The sequence below is a fragment of the Paroedura picta genome, chromosome 1, assembly GCF_049243985.1.
Source record: "Paroedura picta isolate Pp20150507F chromosome 1, Ppicta_v3.0, whole genome shotgun sequence".
Taxonomy (NCBI): Eukaryota; Metazoa; Chordata; class Lepidosauria; order Squamata; family Gekkonidae; genus Paroedura; species Paroedura picta.
Genome location: NC_135369.1, coordinates 57,018,265 through 57,033,882, shown reverse-complemented (window position 1 = coordinate 57,033,882; position 15,618 = coordinate 57,018,265). Strand labels below are relative to the sequence as shown.

The following is a 15,618-nucleotide window of genomic DNA, read 5'->3' as shown; positions in this document are numbered from 1 at the left end:
GTACCTGACTCTTGAGAAGCTTTTCAATCCTTCCAAATGACGTTATTCCCAACTGTCCTCTGGTTTATTTGGAGCACACTGTCTCGCAGATAAACATGCTGTTTAACTGCAGGTCAAGGGATGGAGTCATTCTGCTAGCAAAATGCCTGGGATACATTAAATGGCACTGACATGCAGAGAGATGCGTAGAGAGATCAAAGTTGTCACCAGTGTGCGTTGGAGTGGAGGGGGCTGGAGGGGGGGGAGACAAATAAACAAATGCACAACTGTATATCGGGGTATATATTTTTAATGCAATAACATAATTGAGCACTGAAAAGTATGACTAGCCAAACTCTAAGGATCAAAATCTCACTCAATACAGAACAGAAAAATGTAGGCACCCACTTATCTGGGCAGCATCTTCCGGATCTGGGGCAAGGGGATGGAAAACATAGCAGGAAATACATTTATATAGACAGTCAAGGGTCTAAAAGTGTTGCCCTTATATACGAAAAAAGTAACAAAATGTGAAAATGTGAATTCCCCTATCCCCAGTCTTTGCCCAGCGTGATAAATTATAGTTTGTTTTATTATAACTGGAGTTGGCTATAAATGTAGGCATTGTTATTTGAATTCTAATCTGCATAAACTCTATGGGAGTATCTGGATTAACAATTCAAGTTTTAGGCACCTGCAAACTGAACATCAAATACTGTGACTGTTCCCAAATGACACTGTTACAGAATTATTGTTTTATTTGTTCCAATAATCATCTGCCTCTCTCCCTTCAGTGTTTTGTTGATGGCTACCCTGAATGTATAGGGCAAAATGAGAGTTCTGCCTCTTGTCCTTTGCTGTGTATGGAATGGATATGGAACAGTGTTATATGAGTTTTCAAAAGAACGTTCTGAAGAAGGGACAGTAGCTTGTGTTCCCCACCCCCCAGCTTTATTCAAAATTTGCTATTTATATGCCCTATTCCTCATACAAATAGGCATTACCTTGGGGTGGGGGAATGAAGCTATCTTGTAAAATCTATGGAGCTAAATTATTGTGGAGAGCACAAGGGGAAATATCCCATATAGTGTGCATCCTCTATAAATATATGATGCTCTGGTTCGGAATGTTTCTTTTCATTGTCTTCAACTGTCATTGTATTTCTACACTGTAATTTAAAAGAAAAAATACATAAAAGGTACATGAATAAAGGGAGGAAGTTAGGAGACTTCAGGGAGGAAAAAATAGAAACAAAATGATTGCAAATTAAACTTCTTTTGTGATCAAGAGGGATTTTATTGCCTTTTGCTTAATTAGACTCCTCAGAAGTGTGGGAAACATTGTTATAGTTAAAAATTGTTACTTTGTAAATCGTAGGGACAAAGGGGCTGTGCTGCAACTTTAAAGTTTCTGTGCACGTAAATGTCAATAGAGTGCCTTCTCCATCATCAGCACTAAATTCACATTGATGCCTCTTTTCTTCTCTGTATTGATCCTTCCATGAGAACGTAGATTTGTATCTGTTAATTAATGCGTCCTGAAACAGCGTTTGTATTAATCAGGCAGATAAGAAAAATTGGATGCCTGCACCCTCATGACAACCGTAAAAGTGCTGGCCCTGATAAAAATCGTGGATGGACCTCAATAAAAAAGTTCCTCCTTCCACTCAATAAACTAATCATCCTCCTTTTAATTATTCGGCAGAAAGATGTGTGGAGATTGGAGAATGTGTAAATCTATTTACTAACAGCAGTGCCCGGGAGGGAGGGAGACTGGGGCTGTCACAGGACACTGCTGCAGGCTACATTCTCTGCCCATCTGCTGTAGCAGAAAAACTGGTTCTTGAGAGAGGGAAAAGACAGAAATCCTGGAGCTAATTGAAAATATGCATTCCTCTTTAGACCCTTTCAAATTATTATTTCTGTTCCATTTCCTTCCATTTCCAACAAGGGCTATTAAATTACCCACTGTCATCTTTTTGAGAGGCTTTTTTTTTAACTTTGTGAAAATTGTGTTAGTCTTGTTTTGAACCAATTAAAATATCCACCTCGAGGGCACAAAGGCACTCTATTAAAATAATAAAGAAATGTCTCCCCCCCCCCAAAAAAAAAGGGGGAAGTATGTAGGCATTTGTCTTTACATTTTATTTGATTTTGGTTGGTTTGGATCTAAGAGGTATGATGATTTGAATCTAATTTGATTCTGAAGGTGATGATACCTCCACATGCTCCCCCCCCCCATTTCATGACTTATGTTATTCCATTCTAAAGTCAAGGCCTTCAAAAGAGGAGGGAAATGTATTTAAAGCTAAAGGAGCAACTAAACCAGGCTGTTCTTCCTGCAGGATCCTTGTCAAAGCGCATGTAAGCAGCTCCATAAACAACTAACTGAAAGCTTTGAGCCATGTCTTTAAGACCCCCTTAAGAAAAGCTTGACTAATCCCCTTTGATGATTTTATTAAGTACTTGTGGTGGCTGGTGCCAATTGGCAAACTGCAACGTTTCACCAACAGGCCAGGAAATTCTTGCTTCTCCTCACAGTGTTCCATGGTGTCTTATGTGATTGGGGGGGAGGGGGGATATTAGCAGTTGGAGATAATAAATTAACAGCTACTGTAAACAGGAGCCTGAAAAGGTATGGCAGTGAAAATGCTTGCCCTTTGTGATCCTATTAGGAAGGAAGGGGAGGGGAACAAAAGCTAAACTTAAATTCATTAAGAAGCATTATTAAATTTTCACTCTCTCCCTCTTTTTTCTCTCTCAAAAATGATGGTGTGATTGCTATTCACTTGGCACTTTAATGTGCCATCCTGTTATTTCAGCCACTGTAGTACAAGCAGAAGCCATTACAGAAGTAATTAGTGTCTTTTCTGAAGAGGGTAGGTCTTGCTTCAGTTTCTGCTGAGGTTGAAGTTCAAAAAGCACTTTGCTTGTTGTGATCATCACCTTAATTCTATTAAGGTACTGACTCTTTTCCTGAGAAAATGTTTTCATTCTTCTTTCTTTCAAAATCTCATGCCTACCACCACCATTTCCGAAATAAATTCTGACATTACTGGTATTTCTTTTACTAGCTGTGATGTATATTGTCACTGCTGCTTCAAAGCCATTGGGTCAAAATTATTTCTGTATCTTTCTAGATCTAGAGTACATATTCTTCTATTCCTGATAAGAGAAAATATGGGTCTTTTAATGTTTCTATCAAGCCTCCCACACCTTAAAATAACAGCAAAGGCATATACATTTAAATTTACTTGATGAAATTCTTGTGGTTATTTGGAGTTCAGGAAGAGTGCAGTATACATACGTACAGATTTATAACTTACATAATAGTAACAAGCGGTAAAGAAACAGTATAATGCAGAATTATGATGACCCTGGACCATTTTAATTATTTTTCTGTGTACTTTTCCTCCCGGTTTAGGATTTTCCACTTTATCGCTCGCTGACCAGATGAGCCTTCTGCAGAGTGCTTGGATGGAGATTTTGATTCTGGGAGTTGTATACAGATCACTTTCTTTTGAGGATGAGCTTGTCTATGCTGAAGATTATATTATGGATGAAGATCAGTCCAAATTAGCAGGCCTTCTTGACCTCAACAATGCCATCCTGCAACTGGTAAAAAAATACAAGAGCATGAAGCTGGAGAAGGAAGAGTTTGTCACCCTCAAAGCTATCGCGCTTGCTAATTCAGGTTGGCAGATTGGCATGATGGCTCATGTCATTTTCCCCCCCTTTCCCCTAATACCTTCTGCATGATGATTTCTAAACAAGACATCAGGAATAAGTAATTTTTTAATCATATCACTGCAGGATGATGCTGAACGGCTCGTGGCAAGGTAGTTCAAATTAAGGGAAGATCTTTATGGTTATAGCCATTAGCTGCACAGGTTTCTAATTTGGTTAAAAGACGCCAGAAATTTGGTCTGTATTAAAAGCAATGATGCTTTTCAATAAACATAAAGGTTGCTCTGCTAAATCCATTTCATAATCCAGATAAGTCTAATCAGTTCACTAAACCCCAATAGAATGGATGGGACCATGACTAAACGTAATATATGATCTGCTTCAATCCAGCTACTAAACATGGGGAACTCAATAAGTAAGGTGAACTCAGGTTTTATTTAGGAAAGGAGCAAATCACTGTTTAATCTTACAGGGTCTCTTCTTTTTGAGTTTTATGGTTGATGTTTAACTGAAAGGTATTACTTGTTTGGAAAGGGTTAAGAAATCAAGGAAGGATTCTTCTCTGCATTTGAACATAAAAGTGCTGAAGCAGTGAGCTAGTGTCTGATAAGTAAAAATCGTTTGTTCTTTGTTGTTTTTTCTTTTGTGCCTCCCTAATGCTTTATTGTGGTCTTAAGTCCCTTTTAGCATTTGCATAAAGTTCATGATAGATCCCTCTTTAATGACGTGCTGATCATTAGATACCTGTGTGTCAATAACATGCTCTGATGCTATGTACCATTGACAGTCACACCGTGCCCCTCCATCTGCTTTTGTTTTGACCCTATCTTTGAACTTTATCTTGGTTGCTGGCCAGTAGTTTTCCCTTTAATTACAAGAAGGAAACTGTCAATAAAATCTGTTAAATGGGATGCAATGAGTGGCTTGAATGGGTGGACGGCTATTTGTTCAAATTCTGCAGCATTCAAGGTATTGACAGTTTGTTTTCTGGGGCCATATGTGACGATCAATCTCAGGCTGGGCTCAGCCGCGCTGAAAAATGAAAAACCAGATTGCTTTTGCTTACTTGTGGATGACGACTTGTGATTTGGCGCGGTCCTAGTGAGATGAGACCTTCTGCCCAAATTGCCCCCCCGAGAGCCAGGGCGCGTGACTGTTTTTAGAAATAATTTTTAAATTGATTTTGTAATTAACAGTTCATCTACAATATTGATGCATGAATCCTCAGATTGATAGGAGGAAAATTGTTTTCAACAATGAAGTTGTACTTTCCTATTTGTCTTCATAATGGGATATAGCATTTTACATTTTTAATTGGGGCTTTAATTCTTACCCCCAAAATGCAGGAAAAAAACAGTACTTTTAACAGACTATATATAATATTGTCCTGATGGTCTTCACAAATTGTTATTTAGTTTGCAAGATAATTGTATTTGCAACAAGGAGAATTTTGCTTTAAGCAAGATAAAATATAATTGACCAACATATTATGTCCTTATTATTGTCACAATCTTTTCAAGTTACTGATAGTGAGGTAATTACAAAGCTAGAAACCTGGTATTCATCATATAAAAATGTTCTTTTAAAAACATTTTTAAAGCAGCTTACATCTGAACATTTTGAGGTGATAGAGACATTATTTAAGTCTGACCTGCAGAGATTTAATATGACATTCATTGAAATTATCAGCTTAGCATAAACATCTGGCTTGATTCAATAATAATTAATGCTCTTTTGTGCTCTAAATCGGTGAACTGATTTAATAGTAACGTTAGTGCCTCCCTCCTTCATTCTACCCATCCATAAACATACAGAAGTTGTCTACATTTAGCCTGGGCAAAGTACTACTGGTACTATAACTCAGGTCCATCCAGTAACTGAAACAGAGCTGATAAGTTTCTCCAGAGCAGTAAAGCAGCTCAGGTCTAGAAGGATTCAAGTCTGTTCTCATGAAATCTTCTATTCCTATTCCTATGCCTTTTCAGGTACCTCCTACCCTTCCCGGGCTTTTGAAACTCTACAAAAGTCTGTCTGGGGGGCTGGAGTATATCCCAATATGGTGTTTTTCAAAGCCCATTGCTTCTAAGCATAAGAGCCGGCATTCTCAGCAATCCATAGATCTGAAGTCATAGCAACATCCTCCTTTGCTAAACAGATCTTTGCCCATGACTAAAGAAGAATCACAGTAATACCTGAGCCCCCCTCTCTCCACCAGCCTTTACTGAGGCCATCAGAGTAAGTGGGGGCAGAACCAGGCATCCTCCCAGACTCAGCTCCATTCACGAGAATGCTCTCATTGTCTCTTTCATGCCGGTTTTTATGTTTTGTTTTATTATATTTTTATGTAAGCTGCTCTGCGGCCATACCCTGATGGCCCAGAATAGACTGATCTCCTTCAGATATTGGAAACTAAGGAGGGCTCAGCTATGGTTAGTGCTTGGATGGGAGAGCACCAAGCAAGTCAAGGTTGCAATGCAGAGGCAGGCAATGGCAAACCGCCTCTGAATGTTTCTGGCCTTGAAAACCTCACTGGGTTGCCATAAATCAGCTGTACTTTATGGTACTTTTCACTGCCAGTAATTTGCTTTGAAACCATTTGAGTTAATAAGTAGTACATAAACAAATACAGACATGAGTAATCAATAGCAAACCACCATTGTTGCTCATTGCTCTTGCCCTTATTAAGCCACTTTCAAAAATGACAATTGTTGCGCTTACAAAGTAAAAGTATTGGCAGTGAAATTTGGCTTTATAATATAGGATTTTGGTCTGGTATTCGGGGGGGGGGGAGACCTATGGCATAGGAAGCAATCTGGCACTAATGCCAGATTTGCTCTCAAAGAAAAAGAAATGCCTCTGAATATTTTTAAAAGCATGTATGTACTGGCAACTGGAGTGTTTTCAGCTTAATAAATAGTATTTGGAATGTTTCTTCATGCTGTGACTAAGTGCTTCTGGGTATTGATTGGAAAATGCCAAATGGAAGGATGAAGTGTATTGACTTTATTAATTATTTCATTAAAAAACAGCAGTTTTTCTTTAGGATAAGGTTAGAAAGCAAGAAAGCTTTGCATTCCCAATCAGTTCAGTTGCCTCAGAATCTCATATTTTTTGTATGTTCTTCATTCATGATAATGTCTCTCCTTAATGGAACCCTTGAAAATCTGGTTGTAACTCCAAAATGGAGAACATTTCTATTGAAACAGTGCCTAAGAAAGCTGACAGGTTTAAAAAGCATTAAACTGGCAGGTTGAAAGTGATCTAAAGGGGGGGGGGAATAGGAAGCTAAAGGCTCCATCATTCCAGATGGGTTGTGGAAGGCACACTGAAAAAGCCAACAGAGGCAGATAGTTACAAGACTGGCTAGTGTAAGTAGGCACGCTCTGGGGGTAATGAGGCAAGAAACTGCAGCTTGGTCTCTTGAGACCCTGCTCAGGCCCAGAAGCCATGGCAGAGGTTGAGGTTGCATAGGGGCAATGATTCCTTGTGTCTCTTTACAAGCACTGAATCAGCAAACTTGATCCCTTGAATTAGTGACAGCCAAAGGCTATATCCAGCAGGGCAATACAGCTGCTGTCTCTTCTGGGGAGCTATCAGAGTGGTAAGAAGGGCTGCTAAAGTTTGTGGGTCAGAACAACGAAGAGACTGAGGTTGAAAAGTAAATGAAATGATCCTCTCTCTTACACCAACAGAAATTTTACCAACAGGAGAAGGGACAATTTCTCACCATCCTCCTTGCTGACTGCAGCTTCCAGGAAGTGCCAGATGGATTTTTAGAAGGTCTTTCCATCTAGATAATACCTTTTTAGGGTTGCCAGCCTCCTGCTGCTACAACTGGTCTCCATTCATTTTGTGGACCAGAAAGGACTGATGTAGGCAGGGCAAGGTATGAGAACATCCACTTTCAGTTTACAGGACCTAGTTCTTTGTGTGTGTGTGCCTTATCTCTGTTCTCTCTGTTGCTACTGAAGTACCATCTGTTGTTGTTAGGTGCGAAGTCGTGTCCGACCCATCGCAACCCCATGGACAATGATCCTCCAGGTCTTCCTCTCCTCTACCATTCCCTGGAGTCCATTTAAGTTTGCACCTACTGCTTCAGTGACTCCATCAAGCCACCTCATTCTCTGTCGTCCCCTTCTTCTTTTGCCCTCAATCGCTCCCAGCATTAGGCTCTTCTCCAGGGAGTCCTTCCTTCTCATGAAGTGGCCAAAGTATTTGAGTTTCATCTTCAGGATCTGGCCTTCTAAGGAGCAGTCAAGGCTGAACTCCTCTAGGACTGACCGGTTTGTTCACCTTGCAGTCCAAGGGACTCGCAAGAGTCTTCTCCAGCACCAGAGTTCAAAAGACTCAATTCTTTGATGCTAGGCCTTCCTTATGGTCCAACTTTCGCAGCCATACACTGCAACTGGGAATACCATAGCCTTCACTAAACGCACTTTTGTTGGCAGGGTGACGTCTCTGCTTTTTAGGATGCTGTCTAGATTTGCCATAGCTTTCCTCCCCAGAAACAAGCGTCTTTTAATTTCTTTGCTGCAGTCCCCATCTGCAGTGATCTTGGAGCCCAGGAAAATAAAACCTGTCACTATCTCCATTTTTCCCCATCTATTTGCCAGGAATTGAGAGGGCCGGATGCCATGATCTTTGTTTTCTTGATGTTGAGTTTCAAGCCAACTTTTGCACTCTCCTCCTTCACCCGCATCAACAGGCTCTTTAGTTCCTCTTCACTTTCTGCCATTAGAGTGGTATCATCTGCATATCTGAGGTTGTTGATATTTCTCCCTGCAATCTTGATCCCAATTTGTGACTCCTCTAATCCCGCCTTTCTCATGATGTGCTCCTCATACAAGTTAAATAGGCAAGGCGACAGTATACAGCCTTGCCAAATTCCTTTCTCAATTTTGAACCAATCAGTGATTCCATGTTCAGTTCTCACTGTTGCTTCCTGACCTTCATATAAGTTTCTCAAGAGACAAATAAGATGCTCTGGTATTCTCATCTCTTTAAGAATTTGCCACAATTTGTTGTGCTCCACACAATCAAAGGCTTTAGCATAGTCAATGAAGCAGAAGTAGATGTTCTTCTGGAACTCCCTAGCTTTCTCCATGATACAGCATATGTTGGCAATTTGATCTCTAGTTCCTCTGCCTCTTCGAAATCCTGCCTGTACTTCTGGAAGTTTTCGGTCCACATATTGCTGGAGCCTAGCTTGTAAAATTTTGAGCATAACTTTGCTAGCATGAGAAATGAGTGCAATGGTGCGGTAGTATGAACATTCTTTGGCATTGCCCTTCTTTGGGATTGGAATGTAAACTGACCTTTTCCAATCCTGTAGTCATTGTTGAGTTTTTGAGTCCGTATTGAGTCTGCCATGAAAACGCTAGAGGGCGTCACCCCAAGGGTGCAAAGTAGTGGGTCTGATACATCCTCAAGCTTAATTTTTATCCAGGAACTTCATTTCCGGTGGGCTCATACAATAGTTTTTTGCCTTAGGTAACAGCTCCCTGGGTTTTAGTTCTGTAGCATAGTCTGTTTTACAAATGGGGGGGGGGGGGGGAGGTTGACACATTCCTATTCCTCAAACACTTCCCATAGATCCCAGTACCCTTTTGGAAAAGTTTTCCACTCTTAGTGACCCACCCCTACATGCTCAGCCTAGGGCGGAACTGCAGCATGAATTTGGTCCTGAGATTTTCCCTGTGAAGCTGCAGCGGCAGTGACCCCAACATCCATGATCGTTAAAAGTCAATATTTGAGACCTCCAACGCATGCCAGGGTCATGCTGCCACAGCCAGTCGAGCCCCAAGATAAAAGGGAAAGCTAATCCTGGGGACACCACAGGCTGTATTCTCTCCCAGTGTTCCTCAATGTCCAAGTTGAGAGGAGCTGTGTGATGCATAGTTGCCCCTCCCTTAGAAAAGTGCCCACCATTTGTGCAAAATGTATGGGTCATTTCAGATTCTCCAACTCCAAGCACATGGACCATCTCAGGGTGAAGAAGAGTCTGTGTATAATCACAGTCCAGTACTCCTTGAACTCGCACCCCCACTCCCATCTCCAGATCCAAAAGAATGATGGGGATTAATAAGAGAGGGAGAGGATTTACCAATCTCATGACTTACCAATCTCATGGAAAGAACCTGCTGGTGGGGCTGTCTCACGACAGGTTAGCCCCTTTCCCCTCCATTTTGTGGGGCTCAGTTACCTCCTCCTCAGACTCCCCGGATAAGATTGGTTCCAATTAGCGTTGGGCGCTTCAGCATCCAAAGCGGTCGTTCACGCCCAAAGCAGCCACGGCACAGTGGGGGGGAAGAAGGAGCCAGTGCCAGTGGGCACACACACGCAGGCACAGAGCGATGGCTTCTTCGGGTGCAAACGGTCACTTTGGATGCCGAAGCACCCAATGCTAGTTCCAATTGCTCCACCAAGAGTGTTAGGAGAACTTGTGCTGCTTGGCGCAAGGCTTTCATTCCTCTGACTGGGGTAGCTGGCTTCTTCACTCCCTGAAGAGGGGCTAACTGCAGTGGTCATGGGCAGCTTCTCCTCTTTCTTCAAAGGGCAATCAACAAGGAAATGGCTTGCCCCTCCACATCTCAAATACAGACCTTTCTCATGCTGTTGGTTGCACTCCCCTGCTCTTCCCCATCCATCTCCTCTTCATCAAAATATAAGAATCTTCTTTAGTCCAAAAATGCAAACTCTTTACTTAAGCAAAGGTTACATTTATTAAGCCAGCAAGTACAGTTATTCAAGGCATTGACGAAACTGGGGTTCGAGGCACAGGTCTTTGCATACATATTCCCCTGGTCTCCACCCCCCCCCCCCCGGGAGACCTTAGCATAGTCAAAACGTTCTGATAAGAGTCCTGATAGTGTGAGGTGGAGGGGAAGGGAAGGGAGTAAAAATGCAAGGTGGGAATGAGATCCCTATAAACCATACATCAGAGACAGTCTGCTCTAATTAACACAAGGCCAAATTCTAACCACCTAACTACATTTGATATATATTTCAAGGCAGAACTTGGGTGTGACACTTGACGGCCTTCGGCCAACCACTCTCACTCAGCCTAGCTGTGTCACAAGGGTTTGTAGCAAGGATAAAATATATACCACCCTGAGTGTATTGGAAGACAGGCAGCATAGAAACATGATAGATACAGCCACATATCTATGCAATGTATTGTAACTAGGTTGTCAATATATTGATTCTGAGTTTAATAAAACTTTGTTCATTATTATTCTTGACTTTAGTAGTCATGAAAATGAAATACAGAGTATAGTGTTTGCCATTTTTCAAAGCAGCCTTCTTCCTATATATAGCAGGTGACTTTTTCTGGTTATCTGATAGAGCTCATCACAGGATAATGTGTCCCTTAATAAATATTTTAAAAGATACAGACATGCCAATTTTTAAACTCACTAGGCAACGTTGATTGGTATTTCAAATCTGGTTCCATTTAGAACCATTACCCATAAACATTTTGAGCCTGAGGGTACCTTTGGAATGCTAACACAGGGAGATGGGCACCACAGCAAAGCGGTTGTTACAGAAGGCAGAGCCAACCACAAAATGTCAGGGAGGCCCATTATGCACGGCCGCCGAAACGGCGATTTCAGGTCACATGGAAAACGCGGAGGGGGAAGACGCGACGCATACCGGTTATACACGGGGCGGGGCGCGACGGCGGCAAAACCCAGAGTAACCGATTATGCACGCGCCGATCCGGGCGCCGCGTCTGGTTGCGCCCCGCTCACCCGGAAGCTGCGCTTTCTTCCGCGTTTCACTGACGCGGCTTTTTCGGCGGCATGCACCGAAGCTGCAGCCGGTTGCAGCCGGCTCCGTGCGTTATCCGTGATTTTAGTCACCGCCATTCCACCCCGAATGTGCGCTAAAACCCCCGTGCATAATGGGTCGGAGTGAGGTTATGCATAGCTCCAATATTCTTCAATATATCAGGTGGGTGTGTTTGTTTGGCGAATCAGAACAACAACAACAAACCCCGTGACAACAACAAAAAAACTTGGTATTTTTCAGTTATCAGTTCAAATGGATTAAGGAGGGCTATTTTTCAGCTAACCTAAACGGCCAGCTTAGAGAATTCACTTGTGCTGCTGAAAAAGGCATATAAATGTTAAAAGGATTGTGTTCCCTTTAAAGTTTAAATGCCTCCCCCCCCATTAGAAATAATGGATAGGGGCACCTTCTTTGGGGGACCATAGAACTGGGTCTATTTGTCCAATATTTTTCAAACTGGGGGGGGGGGTTGAGGAGAGGCACCAGCAGCTATGCTGCAAATTTGGTGTCCATATCTCAAAACACCCCTCCCCAGCACCAAGTACCCCACAATTGATCCTCCATTATTGACTTTGGGAAACATTTCAGCATTTCTGAATATTTACCAAATCTGAATACTGTGCCAGTATTATTATTATTATTATTATTATTATTATTATTATTATTATTATTATTAGATTTCCAGCCCGCCGCTCCCCTGAGGCTCGTGGCGGGTAACAACATGTAAAACTCCCATAAAACAGTATAGGGATTTTGGGGTTCAGTATACCCAAATCTGAAAAATACTGGTTTTATTATTTTTTCCCGCACACCTGTATATATAAATAAAGTAATATCAGGATTAAACTCTATTTCATCTGATGCTTTTTAGTCTTCACAACCAATTAGATCTGTGGCCAATCAGAAGCCATGCTGGGCTAAAGCCATATTTGGCCCTGCCCATTTCATGTACTTATGTTCTTATGTAAACCGCCCTGAGCCTCCAGGGAGGGCGGTATATAAATATAATAAGGTAAAGGTATCCCCTGTGCAAGCACCAAGTCATGTCTGACCCTTGGGGTGACGCCCTCTAGCGTTTTCATTGCAGACTCAATACGGGGTGGTTTGCCAGTGCCTTCCCCAGTCATTACCGTTTACCCCCCAGCAAGCTGGGTACTCATTTTACTAACCTCGGAAGGATGGAAGGCTGAGTCAACCTTGAGCCGGCTGCTGGGATTGAACTCCCAGCTTCATGGGCAGAGCTTTCAGACTGCATGTCTGCTGCCTTACCACTCTGCGCCACAAGAGGCCCTAAATATAATAAATAAATAAATAATAAAAATACTTGGATAGGACTTTAATAACAGCAGCTCAGGAGAACAGTAGCATGGGAGATGATGGAGGTTCCTGGTTCTTAGGCTGGTCTGATTTGGATCTCAGGTATGATCAGTTCAACAATATGCTTTCTGAAGTATCAGGCAACCCAAAATATTTCCTATGAAACTGTGATCATGAGCTGCCCAGAGGTATCGTTCCCTCCCCTATTTTATGGTGCACAGCTTTCTACCTTTCAGCATGTCCAATCACTAACTACTTCCTACCTGTTTTCTTTTTTTGCCTTATAGAACCTATCTTCTTCTACCAACATTATTGTTTGGTACAGAATCCAGACTGATGATAATGGGGAGAACATTTGAAAATTAAATTTGTGAAATTGGGTTAGATCTAATCTGCTTTTTGCTAAGTTTTGGCCATTTCTTCTCCTTATAGTGTATTCCATGGTGGCTTACGTAGGTCCCATGATCCCAACATAGCTTCATTTGTGGTCCAAGGAGACCTCATCCTTCTTTCTTCACCTGTGAAAAAATATTGTTGGGGCCCGCATCTTAAAAAAAATAGATCTGCAATGTTGCATCATTGTCCCTCTTTATTATTATTTTACTACTTAATTTTTAAAAGTTTACATTTCTGTACAGGAGAGTAAATCTTCATAGTGTGTGCATAATGTTGTAACTATATGCTTCGTAGGGCATGTATTCACTGAAAACTAGAATTATTAAACATGTAGAACCCCCATAGGACTCTGCTCTGTGTAATAACAGATAAACTGTCATCAGAATCAATAAAATGTGCCAAATGACTCAAACATGTATATAATTAAGTGCCTTCTTCCGAGAAAGAGTTGTAAGGGTTTTATCCCACAACTGGTACATGTATTTGTAAATAATAATTCTGTTTTCTTGTTAACCTCTATTGGTCAGGGCTTTAAAAGATATTGCTTTTTTCCGGAGACATTTCCTACACATTTGTTTTAAAAAGGGAATATTACTGAATGGTAGTAGCAAAGCAGCTCCAGAAATACTTGGATGAGACATCTGCCCTTAACTCTTTTGAATCAGGCTTGATTTGAGACAGGGATAAAAAGAATGCATCACTATTGTTTTTATTAGATCTGTCAGTAGCCTTTGATATGGTAGACTAGATATGATGTCTAGAAAGCACAATGAGATAGGGTGGAGCATTGTTAGTATAGTTTTCATTCTTTATAGCAGACTAATCCCAAAGGTTGCAGGAGGACATGCTGAACAAGCCCCTTGACAGCTGAAGTAGAGGGGCGGAATCCCACAAGTTTCTGTTACCTCCCATGTTGATGTTGAAGGATATTAAATATTGGCTGACTTGTGGTAAAGTCTTAATATCCTGAAAGTTAGCAGGGTGCCTTAGTATGGCAAGTAAGCATAGTGTGGGCAGAGTGCATGCGGCCAGAAAACAACAAACATAGCAAAGCACTTTCACAAAGGTAGTACTTAACTATTTATTAAAGGAGTTTTAAACCTCTACCTACATAGCTCTGGAGTGGCATGTGAACAATATTAAATAACCTCCCAGTTATGGCCATCTCTGCCCTGGACCAGTGTATGAATGCAGTCATCATGTGGCTAACAGCATCCACATGGCCAAGGTGAAGCTGGTTGAAAAGGCTGATGCTTTCAACAGGGTTGTTTTCTCTTCCATCAGTGGACTGGAGCCTTTGTTGAAAGACTATTCAGAGCCTAAGTCTTGTTGAATCCTGCAGGTCTTCTGCTGGAGAAATAGTTTCTGTGGCAAAGAATTATGCTTTTGCCGTACGACTGTCTTTGCCAGTTTTAAATACTCAGCAAAGTTGCCTTGGACTTCAAAAAATCTGATCATTTTGCTTGCAGAATTAGTGCTTTACAGCCCTACAATGGTATCTAAGAAATACATTTCGAAGAGATTAATGCAAATTTCAGCACTCATTTCTCTTAATCTATATAAACCAAGTACATTTAACAGGAAGCAATTACATGTTTGTAATTACACCAGAGACCCAAACATTTTTCCAGAAGGTCAATATGGTAATAAGTGGGTAATTATCTAACTTACTCATAAGAGAGCCCAGAAAATGCTGGGTAAATCCATGCAAATCCATAAACAATTATTGTGCCGTTACTTATTACGGTGCAAGTTACAGTTTACAGCACTGGTGTTATAATCCTGCTTCCTGGCATGGAAACTGAAAATTGCTTTTGCTTCTTTTGTCTTGTAGACTCAATGCACATAGAAGATGTCGAAGCTGTTCAGAAACTTCAAGATGTCTTACACGAGGCATTGCAGGATTACGAGGCCGGGCAGCATATGGAAGACCCACGTCGGGCTGGCAAAATGCTGATGACTCTGCCACTGCTGAGGCAAACCTCCACTAAAGCTGTGCAGCATTTCTACAACATCAAACTGGAAGGCAAAGTCCCCATGCACAAACTTTTTTTGGAAATGCTGGAAGCCAAGGTCTGACTAAAGCATCGTAGGCCTTCCAGTTGTGCACGCTGAAATTTTAAAGAAAGGGAAAAACGAACAGGGGGGGAAAAGAACAGCAAAGGAACTTTAGTGTTTAAATTAAGGAAACTAAAATGACTGCACTGATATTTAGCAGCAAGACTGAGAAGCAGCTTTCACCTCTTTATAATCTGTGTCTTATCTGATGCAGCTTTCCTTCTACATTTCTCTCTTCTTTTCTTGTTCTTATTTTTCCTCTTTTCTTCGTTATTTTCCCCCCTTCGCTGCTGAATCTTTTAAAAAGAGGTCTCTGATAGAAGAGAGATGGAAGCCAGGCCTGCCAAAGGATGGAAATCCATAATATGGATGCCAATGAACTTATTACGAA

The 15,618-nt window shown here is 41.4% G+C and overlaps 1 protein-coding gene across 11 annotated transcripts in view; it reads left to right on the top strand.

Annotated features, from left to right (window-relative positions):
* Positions 1–15,618, top strand: part of ESRRG (estrogen related receptor gamma) — a 619,420-nt gene that overhangs the window by 600,550 nt on the left and 3,252 nt on the right. For all 11 annotated transcript variants that reach the window (XM_077339358.1, XM_077339350.1, XM_077339409.1 and 8 more), the window contains 2 exons: positions 3,403–3,672; positions 15,004–15,618. The exon at positions 15,004–15,618 is cut by the window's right edge and continues 3,252 nt beyond it. In XM_077339358.1, coding sequence (XP_077195473.1) covers positions 3,403–3,672; positions 15,004–15,248 — 515 coding nt within the window. In that variant the 3' untranslated portion in view covers positions 15,249–15,618. The remainder of the gene's footprint in view (positions 1–3,402; positions 3,673–15,003) is intronic.